Consider the following 14,523-nt stretch of genomic DNA (forward strand, 5'->3'; position numbering starts at 1 on the left):
TTGTTCATGTATCATAAATTGGAAAGAATATCGAAATCAAGGGGTGAAATAATTCAGTTAAAAAGCTTAAATGCTGTAGAGAGAACGGAAAGAAACTTGTTACGATAGTGGCCAGAGATATGCTCCGATAACTCATGAGAGAAATTTCAATGTTGACTAAAAGTTTATCGGCAGTTTGGTTTCATTTGATTAGACGTTGTCCCTGTTGTGACATGACTTTCTTAACTTGTCTACGGTTTGTGAATCCAAAATTAAGACTTTGTCGATTTAACGTATTTTACTAGTCAAGTGCAGCTTGGTAACTATTGCCTATTCTTTAATTGTATAATTGCTAGTAAAAAGAAATTTAAAAGAAATGGAAAGAAATTCGATGAAACCGTGTTCGTCGGCTGGTAATTGGTGTCGTTCGGAATTCGAAACTTCCAGAACAGATTTAGAATGGAACGTTCATTTACCATGTCTAGAAACTACTACGCAGTGGATGGAACCTTTGGACTCGACTTTATTTTCAGCCAAATCAACTCCCGATCGCCTATGGAAAATGCAACTCACCGATATGGCGACAGACTTGAAAATCCAGCTGTTCCTCACAACTCCCGGTGTCGCATATTACTACAGCGCCAAGCTCGTCGATCCGGTTCGAGTGAAAATTGCGATCCTGAATAAGAAACGACAAAAGATTCTACAGACGGTGCAGGCTCTACCCAGACACAGCGGCGGTTCATTCATTATGATGTTTCCCAAAGCCAAAATCATAGAAAACGAGTGCCAGCAATTGGACGGAAGTTTCACCTTTTACTCTGAAATCGAATCTTACGTGAAGATAGAACCTGTTTCAGGCAAAGCCAATGACGATCGAGACCAGCAGCCGATGAGAAACAGCGACAAGTTGATTGACCAACAAGAAAAATTGTTTGAAAACATGAAGTACGCCGACGTGACGATTAAAACAGGTGGCCGTGAATTTCTGGCGCACAAGGCCATTTTGGCGTCAAGAAGTCAAGTGTTTGACGCCATGTTTCAGCATTCGACAAAGGAGAAACTGTCCAATCAGGTGGAAATTGAAGACATCCATCCGGATGTGTTTGGCCAACTCCTCCGCTTCATCTACACTGGCCGCCTGTCTTTGACAACGATGGAAGCGATGGCTGTGGGACTTTATGCCGCGGCGGATAAATATTTCTTGGATCAGTTGAAAGCCGAGTGCGAGGATCATCTGATTCGGCGGATGTCTCCTGAAAATTGCATCCAGTTGTTGTTGGATGCCGATCGGCAACCTCCACCGGAGCATTTGATTGCCAATGCCATCGAATACTTTCGACTTCACCAAAGTCAAGTGATGGCGACCGACACCTGGAAAAACACCAAACAAGAGAATCCAGTCAAGTTGTGCGACATTCAGGAAATGCTGCACCACCTACCGATTGCTACAGGCACCAGCAGATCCAACGAGGAAAAAACATCAAATCCTGCGATAAGAAAAACGGGACGAAGACGGTGATAAAATATAGACCTGCCGCAGCGATTTTCATGGATGACATGTTTCAAGATTTGATTTTAAATTTTATTTTCTTAGTATTACTCACCATCAAATATTCTAAACTTTAATTCCCTAATTCGTTTAGTAAAACGAAGCACTCCTTTTACGTCACGATCCACCCGCAATTGCACTGACTTTTTACTCGTCTAATAGTTTGACTACTTAACATTTCGATAGCAAATTACCGCTCAAAAAAATAAATGACGTTTTAAAAGCCTATTGATGTGCTTAATGTTGACAGAATAAAAAATAAAAATGAAAAATAACGCCCGACGTCGACGCTAAAAATAAAAACAGATTTTTATATCAGCAAACCAAAAGGTACTTTTCACATTCCTTATCTATCACACTGTCTATACATGCAGTCCTCGGAGCTGATCTTTGTCGGCTTAAGAGTCAAGTAACTTCCCGTGTTTCGCGCTTTCTAAAAAGTTTGAACGCACAAGTCTAAACAATTTTTCATCATCCCAACCATTTTAAAGACACCTTTTAGCTTACAAGTACTTTTACAGTTTTCACGTTCAGTGGAAATCGGTTGAATTGCTCAGGGTAATGCGTTTGAAATTTTAAGAATTCCTTACCTGAAGTGTGTATAGGATAGGGTGGAATAGAAGCAAATGTAGATGATAAATAATCGCTTTCAATCCGAGGCAAGTTTGCGGTAATCCCAAGGTTCATTCATCACCAAGCTCGTTTCTACTAAAAAGATGCAAAGTTAATACGGTAAGTAATAAGCAAAATTACTTATTAATCTCACCTTTAGTGTGCCTCCTAAAATGACATAAAATCCCCACGGATCAAAACACAGAATTACTGGGACTTTATCTAAGAGGACAAACAGCGAAGACGTAAAACTAAACGTGCAATTTCTTGTTTGCAAAGGGTGCCGTCTATATCCATGCATTGTATTTAATTTTACAATCCAATCTATCCAACTGGCAATACCCCTACAAATGTAATCTACATTTACATGAAATATAACGACACAATGTGCTGAGCTATAATGTGAAATGTGGACTGTATCAATACCCAGGAATCGATGAAAAAAGGGTTGAAGGAATAAACATTAGAAACCAGACTACCCCAAAGAATGAAAACTGAAAATAATCGGACTCATTATTTGGATGAAATTCAACTTGATTGTTGAATACGCGAATGCTGAAAGAAAGAAAGATTCCAAGGAAGGTAAAGGGTAATGTAACCAAGAAATACACCAAGTTAGAAAGCGTTGATTTCGCAACCACCGGCGCCAAAAGCGAACCTGTTGATGTAACCGCAACGAGCCATGTGATTTTTTGTTCCAGAGTAAGGGGGAAGAGCATCAGCTCCTGTACCAGTGCAGGGTGATTGGGCTATGTCAGCTTCCCATCCAGATGCTGTGGATTTAATCAACGAAAAAGTGAAATTAACAAAAATTCATTCATCGACACCAACCACTGTTATGGGAGCTCAGCACCTTACCGGAATTAGTGAGATAAGCTTTGACGTCAAACCAGCCGTTTTCCGTCTCTGAACAATCCATGTTGAAATCCACCATATGATTGGCATCTCCCCATCTAAGAAAAAAAGAGTAAAATACAGCATTTGAAATTTTACGACGTGATAATGATATTTTTTCATGGTTTTATTACTTGTTTAGCGGCTGGTATTCGGGTTTCGCAGGGTTGTTTGTAGTCCAGACCAAAGGAGTACCGAAAGCAGGACTACCCATGTAGGTTCCTTGTCCTGCTTGAGCCCCAAACCAGTCGAGTTTGGTATCACCCACTCTCCAGGCATCGTAACCAACCCAGGGTGTACCAACTACAACAAAGCAATCTGCTCGATATTGCCACCTGAAATGAATAACAGTTAAAAATCAATAAGACACCAGCAGTAAAAATAAAATAAATTACCCGAGGTGATGTTGGTGATGGCCCAAGCTGCTTCCTTTTGGCATTCGAAATCACCTTTGCCCAGCACGTCCACCAACGGAAGAACAACGTTGTTGGTGATGAGCTTGAATATGGATGGCATTTCCGGCAGAAATGTTAGACACGGCCCAGGCAGTCTCCTTGATGATCTCCATCTTGGAATGAACAAGCAACTTCAAGGCCAGCAACGGGCAGGCACCAGCAGCCAGGAAGGAATTGATTCGAGTATTACTGCCTGTAACGATGTTGGTTTGTTAGGTTGCCACCAAAATTGCCGCAATCCCGTCATCACTGCTCAAATTCTTCACCATCTTTGACGTTGACGCCTTGACGGGCAGCGTTGTGGCCAAATACTGATGCGATAAACCAAAACAATCATTGGCGCTATCTAGCGACCGAAGGTCAAACTGGCTGCCACCTAGCGACGAATGCGAATCAAAAAATAAAACTCACAGCAAAAGATTGGGCGCCCAATATAGTCACGACCTCTCCGCTCTAGTGATCATTTTCGTGTAGAATCTGCAGCAAACGGCCGAACAGGTTCGCGTAAATACGGCGGGTGTTACCCAGGCTGTCTGTTCCGCTCTCTGCCGCAATCCGGTAAAAATAGACTGGCGGCCGATATAGCCGAAAACGGACGAAGCCGCTCCAAATTTCCTTCCAATTTAGCCGCTCCCTCTCCCGGAATATCAATTTTGGGATCATTTCAATGTCGGAAACAATGTAAAGTTATCGGCTCACTTCTAGATAAATTCTGTGGTTAGCAAGATTGACAACGAGCGGGCAAGCTGGACCCGTTCAACAACATTGTAGGAGAGACTTGGCGGGACGAAGAATTAGCACCATCTGAATTCCCCCTTTTGATTACAATATTATTTATAAGAGTGAGCATTTCCAATGGAGGGCTGGGATGCTGTTCCTTGACAAACTAGAAACAAAAAGGATCAATAAATGTAAAGAATTTTTAAAATTCTGTAAAAACAGCACATTCAAAATGAATGACATTAAGGGGTAGATTCCACGGTGCCCATTCAATTCAAAATTCTAGCACGGGTTCCACGGCTACTATCAAGGGATGCAGGGTGGAGGGGTATATAAGACGATGGAAACAGAATAGCGTTAGTTGCGTATGGTCACAGTCAGTGGAAATAACTTTGAAAACGACAAAGGACAAGATGAAGTATAGGGGTAAAGACAGTCTTCGTCGGAAACACTTTTGAACGACCAAATAAGCTAATTGAATTCCACTTGGGCAGCAGATCCCTTCACGGAAGCAAAACAACACGTCAACTCATCTTGTCTCAGTCTGCACATTGAAGCCAGTGAATGCCAACTGAATTCTCTTTCCTGTTGGCACGGCAATTAGGTTGTCTGTAAACATGCGACGAAGATTGTTGTTAAATGAAATATTCGTTTTGAAAAACAGAAGGATTCATCGTGACTTGGTAACCAGTATAGCTTTGTCGCTTAGCAGCTCTTTACTAACACACGCACTTACGCATGGTCTCCGTTAATTTCTTTTTTCTTATCACTTTGTCTTATCCTTTTCCATACTAATTTTAAAATTAGACGCCAAATCAATGCCTAATAGTAATATGTTAACAATTTGTTTCGTGGTAATACCATCTAAAAGGTCTTAAAATAACCGAGAAAACTCTAAGCAAATTACTGCTTACCATGAAAGGAAATCCCTCGCCGATTGGCTGCCGCTTTCTCCATGAACGATTCGATCAGCTATCATCTCTTTGATATAAACTATCCAATTCTCGTCGGTTCCGTCGACCTCTCGGCGAAATCAACCGGGATTCCCCTCTTATTTCCAATGATGTACAAGGTATAATGAATCGACCATTTTTTCCTTTGCAATGGTTTGCTACATTTCTCCGTGTTATTGCAGGCGTCAAGGGTCAAGTTAACTCACCAGCCACTGCCGACACACCATTGTGCCCAGGTGTGGGAGCAACTATGCTCACCATGGGAGTCGAACTCGGATACCTAAGGACCTAACGGAGATCTCAAAGCGACGCCTTATCCGACTCACCCACCTGCCCCCCGAACATTTACGTTTTATTGCGAACCAAACTCACAAAGTTTCCATGATTTTATTTAAAAATTAAAAACTTGGGCCTGAATGTCGTCAAAATTGGGCCTGAAAGACGCGAGCCTGAATGTCGCACATCCAATTTAATTGACTGAAAAAAACAAATCCTACATTTGAAAAAGCTCCGCCTTTCCTCAACGTTGCCATAGCCTTAATTACTTAATAATTTTTCATGACACACAAAAAGAAATAAATGATTCCTTCATTCCTTTTATAGGGTTCAATCCAATCACGAGTTTTTCTTTACAGTATCTTATATCAAATCAAGTTTTTTCAGAGAAAGGACCCCCAAGAGTCGAATTGAGAACCCGCCCACATCGCGAGTGTGTAGAGAGGAGTGGCCTTGGGACCCCCCTGTCAACAAAAACTTTTTCAGTCTGCACTTGGACGCAGTTAGTTTGACGTCCCCCTCGATTGCCCATCTCAATAACAATAAACAAGTTAATCGGTGGGACCCCTTGTGTGTGTGTTTACCCTAACAAATATAATCACTGCTATTGGTAACAAAGAGAAACCACAGCCACCACCTTATTTCCTTCCACCAAATATGGATATCTCAGTCGACGACGCGGCAGTTGTGGTTCTTACTAGTACTGTGATGACGACGCACCAAACTGGAACGCGATTCGGTTGTTTCCGATGATTTCCACACAACTTTTTTTCTTGGAAACTCCTGTGCATTTTAGAGGGGGTCTTGCGTAATCCTGCCCAGTTTCATCAAATTTGTTTAGTTTCTTCGTGCTGGGAAAATGGCTGACATTAATGGGAGACGAGTCTTGGAATTGGTCAAGAAAACTGGTAACAGTGTGTGTGCAGATTGCAATTGCCAAGGTCAGTCACTGATAACCAGTTTCATCTGTCAAAAACTAACTTTTTAATCAACTCCCTTTTATCACAGTCACAGAGTATGCATCTTACAATATCGGGGTCTTTCTTTGCACGCAGGTTTGCTGCAGGTTGTTGATATTAAAGATAGTTTATATTTAACCTTTTACTTTATTCTTTTAGTGTGCCGGGATTCATCGTGCCTTGGGGACCCACATATCCAAGATAAAGCACCTGAGATTAGACAAATGGGAAGAATCGCAAGTGAAACATTTAGAAGAAGTGGGGAATATTGTTGCCAAAAGAAAGTATGAAGAACGGGTGCCAGTTTTCTACAGAAGACCATCAGAAAATGATCCCCAGTAAGAATATTCATCATCTTTGTGTTTTAAAATTAAATATTAATTGTTTGCTCACAGGATTCTCAGAGAGCAATGGATAAGGGCCAAATACGAAAGGGAAGAGTTTATTCACGTTGAGAAGCAACGGTATTCCCGCGGAACTATGGAAGGTTTCTTATTCAAGAGGAGTAAAGTCGACGATTCGTGCAAACAAAGGCGGTTCGTCCTGTCTGAGAGGGACAACACTCTTAAATATTACGTCTCCAATGTAAGACGACGCTTTCATTTCTTTTCACGTTTTTTTAATTGGTTCAGAATCAAATTTCTTTATTGCTGTACGTGATTGTTTTTGTTTTTTTTCTTGTAGAAAAAGGATCCCAAGGCGGAAATTCGTATTCTCGACATGAACGTAGCATTTGCCCCTGAGAAATTGAAACCTCCAACTTCCCTTCAGATAACCTACATCAATCAGGCACAGTCCAAATGAATTATTTTTTAAAAATATCCTTAATAATTATTTGTATTTGTAGGGCTCAACTCGACACATTTACGTGTATCATGATGACGCAGAAGTGATTGTCGAATGGTATATGGCTATTCGATCAGCGAAACTCAATTTACTCCAAGTCGCGCATCCTACATTGGCCGAAACGGAGGTGGGTCGACGTTGATCCTCGAAATGAATTGTTTTATGACACCGTTTTGTTTGATTCTTTCACAGTTGGCACAATGTTTGACTCAGGATTTTCTGAAGGAAGGATTTTTATGTAAAACTGGGCCTAAACCTTCGGACGGATTCAAAAGACGATGGTTCACTTTAGATGGAAGAAAACTCATGTACCACGATCAGAAATTGGTACGTAAACGTCATTATCAAATAGAATAAACGACATTGAATAGAATCGATTTGACAGGACCCTTATCCCAAGGGAGAAATCTTTATCGGTCACATTAGTGACGGTTACAGTGTCCACACAGGCCAGCCACTCGGTTGGAAACTCAAAGACGTGGGTTTCATTTTTCACGTGAAAACGCCGTCGCGCGCCTTCATCTTCTCGGCCGAGAGGTCCGACGACCGTGACGAATGGATGGCGGCCATACAGACGGTCATCAATCGACTAATGTCACCTCAAGATTCTTTTTGTAGGTCAATTTTGTTGGCGAAAGCATCTAAAAAACGCAACTCGTTCCTATTTTCTTAAAACCTTTCTTATTTCTTCCTCCCCTGCTCTTTCTCTCCTCTTTATTTTTTCACCAAAAATAATTGACCCCAAAACCCAGTAGTGCATGGTGTCTGGTTCCAGTTCAAAAATAGCTTTTAAGTGCATGTGGTTCCTTGATTTTATTTTCTCGTGGGGAGACCTGGCAATAAATTTTCTTTGGTACCCTGCATGAACTAACACAACCCCTGGTGAACCCGGTAGACTATATTTATTTAATTTTAGATGGAACATTTCTACGTGAGTTTAATTATTTTATCTTCTCTATTCGATGACAGTGAGAGGAATATTGGTAAAGAAGCGAGGTGGGGGATCGGTCGTATCCTTCTTTTCTACTCGCTAAGGAAGATGGCAGCAGCTCGCAAATTTTAAAGATGCACGTAAAATCATTAAACAAAAAAATAAACTCCATTCACAGTAATGGTGAGATATACTGTATTGGACAAGGTGATCTTTCATGTATCGTACAAAAGCTTCGTCGTTAGAAGTGGCAGCCAAGGTAACTTCATTGAAAACTTCACTGCGACTGATTTCGCGGAAACCCAACTTTTGGAACATTTGAATACTCGCAATATTATCCAGTTTGATTTTGGCTTGGAACTGTTTCACTCCCAATTGCTCTATACCTGTGTTTTTTTAATGACCGTTTTTTTTTAAATGATGCTGTTTGTTCTCTGTGTAACTATCCTCACCATATTTGAGCATTAGTAATGTTGATTCTTTTCCTCTTCCATTTTTACGATAACCAGTCTCTGCAATCATGATCTCAATTTCTGCCAAGGTGACATCAGTTTCATCAGTCATGAAGACATTGGTGTCACCAATCATAGACTCTGTTCAAGGATGACAATTAGTAAGTAGATTGAATAGTTGATGATGAATATTTTGATTTACCAACTTCGTTATTTGTCTCTTCGTATTTGGCTTTATCCAAAATAATGAAAGTGCACTCTGTAAAGGAAATATGGTCATATTGATATTTGTTGTCAAAACTATTTGGATATTTTGTAACACTAAACTGTCTTCATCAGCTGCCCATGTCTTTTGCATTTCATATTCTTGTTCCAAGGAGAGCGGTTCGGAGGCAGTCAATGTCTGAAGTTCCTCTGATGACATCCATTCGTGATACCTGGACGCTAATCAAATTATCTCATTTATTTCAAACAACAATTTAAAAGGCATAGCATACTTAAGAACGTGAATTTCTCGATAAGGAACGAGGACTACGAGAGAACCTGTAATTTTCGATTGACAGTTGATTTTCATATTTTTGTCTCGTCGAATGTCAAAATGAAGTACTACTTTTCACCGCATTGGCTCTGGGTGTCGGACGTACATTTCGGAAATTTGTGCTTGTGGGAACATGTCAAGCGATCGGCCATCTAAATACTGAACAGGCCAACACGTGTGTCTTAGAGTTTCGATACCGAAAAATTTGACCAAGACGTGTTATAATCACGGTGTTTATCGTGGTTTTGTAGTGTTTCACATTTTTTTTTGTTAGGAAAGAAACTGGAGTTTTAAAGAAAGCTAACCTCCATTGGAAAATGGCGACATTTAAACCCCACTACACTTTGTGTCCACTTTTGGGTGCTCAAAATTTGGTTGGGGTTAGTGCTGACAAAGAAGAAAGTATGATTCTTGTTACTCTTGGGCCTAATATTATTGTTAAACAAAAGGTATGATTTATTATTCAGAAGATAATTTTTGTTTTTTGACCCTGTCATTTGTTAATTGCAGCTGTCAGATCAGAAGCCCCTAAAAAGTTGGAGCACTAGACAATCAAACCAGATTGTCGGTAAATTCGTTCGACATTGACTGTGTGCGACCTCTATATTTCAGCTGCTTCTCAGCAAACAAAAGAACAACAAAAACGGGGGATAGGTGAGAGATGGCGCTCAGGTGGGCGGACCTTTCCCTTAGACACATCAGATCTCTTTTCGCTCTCGTTGTGCAAACATCATGTCGGATCCCGAACAGTCAAGCGATTCTAGCTCAAATTCTAGTAGTTCAGGCTCCGACTCATCAAGAAGAGGAGGCGTAAAGAAATTTCGTCTCTCAAGTGAAAAGTCAGCTAGTTTGGCCGACTGGGTCGTATCGGGTTTAGATGACACTCGAGCGAAAAGTGCTAGAGAGGCCTTTAGACCCAAACTAAAGAAGAACGCCGACCTGCTGATCAACCCCAATCTAGATGATGCATTCTACATCCGGCTGAAGGCAGTTAAGTCATCTTCGGCAGCCAAGGTCAACATCGACCCAATCGAGAAAATCTACAGGAACCAAACCTTCAAGATCCTTGACTTAGTCAAGCCCATCATGTTTCTAGCAAGTCGGCTCAAGAAAAAGAAGAAATCCCGAGCCGACGCCAAGGCGGTCAAAACAGCTCTGAAGCTCTGGGCGGTGGTGTACCACGACATCACGAACGCGCGACGCCGCAACATTCTGGCCCAAATCTACCCGCAGAATATTGGACTGCTAGACGACAAAGCTGTCCTGCCAACGGGTGGAGAACACCTCTTCGGTCCGAAGTTCACCCAGGCCCTGGTCGAGCAAGTGAAAACTCTGAACGCTCTCGAAAACGCGGGAGCCCCTCGCGCGCCCGGATCTAAAGGTGGTCATGATCAACGCCAATCGAATCGCGATTTCAGCCACCCCCCTTCATCTTCAGGCGGTCGCTATTCCAATTTTAAAGGATCTCGGTATGTCCAATCTAGTCTCCTTTCCTTTTATGGGTTTTTTCTCTTGGACGCATAGCGCGTTTTTATGTTAAATTGTCAAGACCGGCTTTCGATCGGTGGAATTTGTCAACGGTGGCCCCATATCTACAACTAAATTCTATTTGTGATCCCGTCCAATTATTTGGGAGCGGGTTGGCTCACCAAGTTGAACTTGATTGACTCATACTTGTCGGTCTCAAATTTTTTCCTATTTTTGAAGGCCTTTTGAAATTCCTTCAGTTTAAATGGGGGCGTTTTCTTCGAATTCGTGCCCCCCCTCCTTCGTTTTAAACTCAATGTGATGGGCGTTCACCAGACTAGTAAGGGGAGTGGTAACCTTCCTGCGGAAGAACGACCTTCGCCTCGAACTTTATTGGGATGAGATTTTAATCTTGGCGCACGGGTATAGCAGTGCCCCAGCACACTTCCGTGCTCTTCGGATCCCCTTAGATTCCAAACCGGATGATCATCTGATCAGGTCAAGAGAGCAATTTACGCTTTCGGCACGTTTACAAGAGGCTCGTAGAAGTCCTTCTTGGGTGGTTTCAAAGGCAGATTTTACATCTGGCCGTCCGCTCATTTTTCCCGACGACGGATTTGTCCAGGGCGTCGGATGCATCCTTTTTAAAGAAGGGAGGGGGGCAGTATGAAACGAATAAGGACTAGGAAACTAGCCGAGATTGCCCTAGCAACACCACTGACCTCTCGTCCCTGATAGAGCTAGCAACGGAAATTCCGCTCCTTCTCTTCCCATCCAAGTAGGCTGATCTCCCCGTTGGGGGAGGGTCATCCATTGACAGGAACGAATCCATCTGTTTTATCGCTCGGTGGTTCTCCGGAGTTGTCTGGAAGAACGAACCTTTCCGAAGGAAATTATCGAGCTCATACTGGGAGCAATTCGATCGAATACGCACCCTGCATACCAGTCCGCTGAGGTCGCTTGGAGCAGTTGGTGTAAGCAACGGAACCACAACTCTCTGTTGTCTGGCGTCAAGGAGGTATTAGCTTTTCCTTGTTAATTTTCGTTCCAGCAAGAGCTGCAGCACGGTGGGAAGGAACCCTCCGACAACTATTCGTATGAAAGAGTATTGACGCCTTTTTTAGACGAAATGCCGATTTGGTGGCGCATCCATGTTACACAGTCCAGCAGGGCTCCCACGAGCTCCAATTTTCAGGCGTTGGTAACTGTCGACCATCAGGGGGTCTTATCTTATATCTTATTATATCTGATTATATCTTGCTTTAAAGACACAGTCAATGTCGAACGAATTTACCGACAATTTGTAAATTGTTCGAGCGAGCTTTAGCTCGCGATGAGCAATTTGGATTGTTGGGGGAATGGAGTGAAGACATTGACTGTCTTCTAACCACCCATCCCGCCCACTTCATTCCCGTTATCATTATGTTATTTAACTTGAATTAGGTGCAGCATCCGATTATTGACGGCCCACTAATTCCTCTTTCCTTCTATCTTTTTGCTAGATACAACAATGATAGCCGCAGATCCAATTTCGACCGTGGCTCACCCAATCCCGCCAATAAAGGCGATCAGAACAACAACAACAAATAGGCCATTTGAACCATGGATCACCTTACACATTTTCCGTTAAGCCAGATCCACAGTTTGTTTTTGCTTCCAATTCTGATGTGTCTAAGGGAAAGGTCCGCCCACCTGAGCGCCATCTCTCACCTATCCCCCGTTTTTGTTGTTCTTTTGTTTGCTGAGAAGCAGCTGAAATATAGAGGTCGCACACAGTCAATGTCTTCACTCCATTCCCCCAACAATCCAAATTGCTCATCGCGAGCTAAAGCTCGCTCGAACAATTTACAAATTACATCGAAAAGTGTCTATAACGGAATCAATGACAAATATGTATGTGTATTGAATAGGAAACACATTTGCATGTGGAATGAAGAAGAATCAAACCTCGAAGATGTCAAGAAGCATACAGTAAGTTTGCTATATTTGTGGTTAATGGGCAAGCAATAATTGTTTTGCATTTTAAAGTTTACAACAAATATTCACACTATCCACTCTTCCCCTGGGAAATCATCCATCATTGTCTACGATAATGGTTACAGTGAAAGTTTGGAAGTTGGCTTAACCAAACGGAAGGATGTCAAGCCCAACTTACTAGAACAGGGTGAAACTGTTTCCAAATCCTACCTTGAAAGAGTTAAAGATCAAACAGTTCTGATACTGTTTACATCTAAAAACAAGGTATATCTTAATCAATTTCTATGAAGCTTAATGTTATTTATATACTGGATATAATCTAGGTCTATTATGTCCGTCTGACCGGTGATGGCTCACCAGATGGGAATCTGAATTTCTCTCTGACCAAAGGTGCCAACTGCAAAAATGTAGGAATGGCTGTGGTTAATGATAATGCCAACATTGTCACCATTCTTGTACTATGTATGTTTCTTGTACATGGTAAAAGAACATTGTGATTAAATTAAATTTCATTGTTTTACAACAGGGTCTGATGGAGAATTGGTCCAATATTCTGAGCAGGGAGCCATCATGTTAACTTATAACCTAAGTGGGATTTGTCTTACAAGTCCTGTAGCAATGGTCATGTTGGATTCCACTCATATCGCCATTTACGGTGCGGATGTGAGTGAAGAAGGAGCCGTGTTATTGCTGTTTGATTTGAAGTTTGGCATGAGTGTGTCCAATAGAAAATTAAAATTTTTCTGTGATCCACCTCACCTGTATTGCCTACCATCAAACAATGTCCTGCTTCTCTGCATTGTTCAGAACTTGGTAAGTTTATCGCTCATATTCTCCTGAAATAGTTAAAAATGTTTTTTGAATTCAAGGTTGTGGTCCCCTATGTCCTTCAACCTTCTTTGCTTTGGAATTTGATTGATAGCAAACAAGTCAGAGGTAATCACATCGTGATCTCGAACGAAGAAAAATGTTATTAATTAGAGAATTAATTATTTTGATTGATTAATTTTGCACAGATTCTAGTGCAAAGCCTGAAGTTGTTGCATGGGGCGGATCGTCAGAGAAGCCATCCATCCCGAATCCATTAATATTCCGTCAAATTGAAACAAGCAAATTGTCCAACTCGCTGTGGGAATCGAACGCTTGCAGTGGTCGTATTTTTGACGAATTACTTCCATCCTTGAAAGAAGACAAGGACATTGACGGCATTTGCCTTCTCTTGTCATCTGTCAAAGACTTGCCGGAGAAATGGCAAGCTGATCTTTTAAATTTTTCTCTGGAGGAAACTATTAGCGAAGGAGACAGCCGATCCAAAATGCTGGAGATTCTTCTTTCCATTTCGTATTCAGATGTCGTTCTTCTTAATCACATAAGAAGGAAATTGACTACCAAATCAACCATTAAACTATTGGAATATTTGGCCCAGCTTCTAGAGGACTGCAAATTTACTGGAGATACAAGGACTAGTAAACCAGATTTTAGTCAGCTTGTTGATTGGATTTCACTCATTTTAGACGCTCATCATCACGAGCTTCTGATCGCCGGAACTGATAATCAGGTTAAACAGTTGATTAAAAAACTCGGACAACTTGTTGGCGAAAGTGTAAGTTTTAAAAAATGTGTTTGTTTTATTTCAATGTTTTAACTTATTTGGATTTTTGCAGTACGAATTCCTGGATTCTTTGGGGCAATCAGAGCCCTTAATTACGTTGCTCGAACAGAAGCGAAGGCCTCCAGAGAACCGACGCAAAGATTGGTATGCCATTGAAGTTGTGAGACTATTATAGTGAACATTTTCACCTGATCAATGTTTAATACATAGCTCTTCATTTCAGTTGATGTTTTTGAAGTTGATTTATCATGTTCTATGAAAGCTTATTGTCTGTTTCCCTCAATTTGGTTTTGCAGAAAT

At 41.5% G+C, this 14,523-nt stretch overlaps 6 protein-coding genes across 7 annotated transcripts; 4 read left to right on the forward strand and 2 right to left on the reverse strand.

The window, feature by feature from the left end:
• The first annotated feature begins 355 nt into the window (after positions 1–355).
• Positions 356–1,501, forward strand: LOC124202870 (speckle-type POZ protein-like). Its single transcript, XM_046599361.1, has one exon. The coding sequence runs from the start codon at positions 356–358 to the stop codon at positions 1,499–1,501; it is 1,146 nt and encodes a 381-aa protein (XP_046455317.1).
• A 321-nt stretch (positions 1,502–1,822) lies between these two features.
• Positions 1,823–4,137, reverse strand: LOC124201936 (alpha-amylase-like). 2 transcript variants are annotated; one of them, XM_046598199.1, is made up of 7 exons: positions 3,904–4,137; positions 3,433–3,803; positions 3,172–3,372; positions 3,002–3,096; positions 2,802–2,916; positions 2,298–2,311; positions 1,823–2,236 (listed from the first exon to the last, which is right to left on the reverse strand). In XM_046598199.1, the coding sequence occupies exons 2-7, from the start codon at positions 3,474–3,476 to the stop codon at positions 2,181–2,183; spliced, it is 525 nt and encodes a 174-aa protein (XP_046454155.1). In that variant the 5' UTR covers positions 3,477–3,803; positions 3,904–4,137; the 3' UTR covers positions 1,823–2,180. The 2 variants fall into 2 exon arrangements, with proteins under 2 accessions (XP_046454155.1, XP_046454154.1); XM_046598198.1 differs by having other exon boundaries at positions 1,823–2,239.
• Positions 4,138–5,866: 1,729 nt separating this feature from the next.
• Positions 5,867–8,971, forward strand: LOC124201933 (arf-GAP with dual PH domain-containing protein 1-like). The gene is made up of 9 exons (XM_046598194.1): positions 5,867–6,382; positions 6,450–6,496; positions 6,560–6,738; positions 6,796–6,985; positions 7,085–7,189; positions 7,248–7,373; positions 7,439–7,573; positions 7,632–7,860; positions 8,216–8,971. Exons 1-9 carry the CDS (start codon positions 6,301–6,303, stop codon positions 8,278–8,280), a joined length of 1,158 nt encoding a protein of 385 aa, XP_046454150.1. The 5' UTR covers positions 5,867–6,300; the 3' UTR covers positions 8,281–8,971.
• Positions 8,216–9,263, reverse strand: LOC124201935 (N-acetyltransferase 9-like protein). Its single transcript, XM_046598197.1, has 5 exons — positions 9,127–9,263; positions 8,957–9,066; positions 8,832–8,888; positions 8,630–8,770; positions 8,216–8,563 (listed from the first exon to the last, which is right to left on the reverse strand). Exons 1-5 carry the CDS (start codon positions 9,201–9,203, stop codon positions 8,277–8,279), a joined length of 672 nt encoding a protein of 223 aa, XP_046454153.1. The 5' UTR covers positions 9,204–9,263; the 3' UTR covers positions 8,216–8,276.
• Positions 9,264–9,305: 42 nt separating this feature from the next.
• On the forward strand, positions 9,306–14,445 carry LOC124201932 (nucleolar protein 11-like). The gene is made up of 9 exons (XM_046598193.1): positions 9,306–9,616; positions 9,678–9,728; positions 12,486–12,605; positions 12,663–12,875; positions 12,935–13,073; positions 13,138–13,424; positions 13,481–13,547; positions 13,628–14,214; positions 14,276–14,445. The coding sequence occupies exons 1-9, from the start codon at positions 9,485–9,487 to the stop codon at positions 14,396–14,398; spliced, it is 1,719 nt and encodes a 572-aa protein (XP_046454149.1). The 5' UTR covers positions 9,306–9,484; the 3' UTR covers positions 14,399–14,445.
• On the forward strand, positions 9,735–12,414 carry LOC124201934. Its single transcript, XM_046598195.1, has 2 exons — positions 9,735–10,636; positions 12,137–12,414. The coding sequence occupies exons 1-2, from the start codon at positions 9,900–9,902 to the stop codon at positions 12,222–12,224; spliced, it is 825 nt and encodes a 274-aa protein (XP_046454151.1). The 5' UTR covers positions 9,735–9,899; the 3' UTR covers positions 12,225–12,414.
• Positions 14,446–14,523: the final 78 nt, after the last annotated feature.

Source organism: Daphnia pulex, chromosome 9 (genome assembly GCF_021134715.1).
Source record: "Daphnia pulex isolate KAP4 chromosome 9, ASM2113471v1".
NCBI lineage: Eukaryota > Metazoa > Arthropoda > Branchiopoda > Diplostraca > Daphniidae > Daphnia > Daphnia pulex.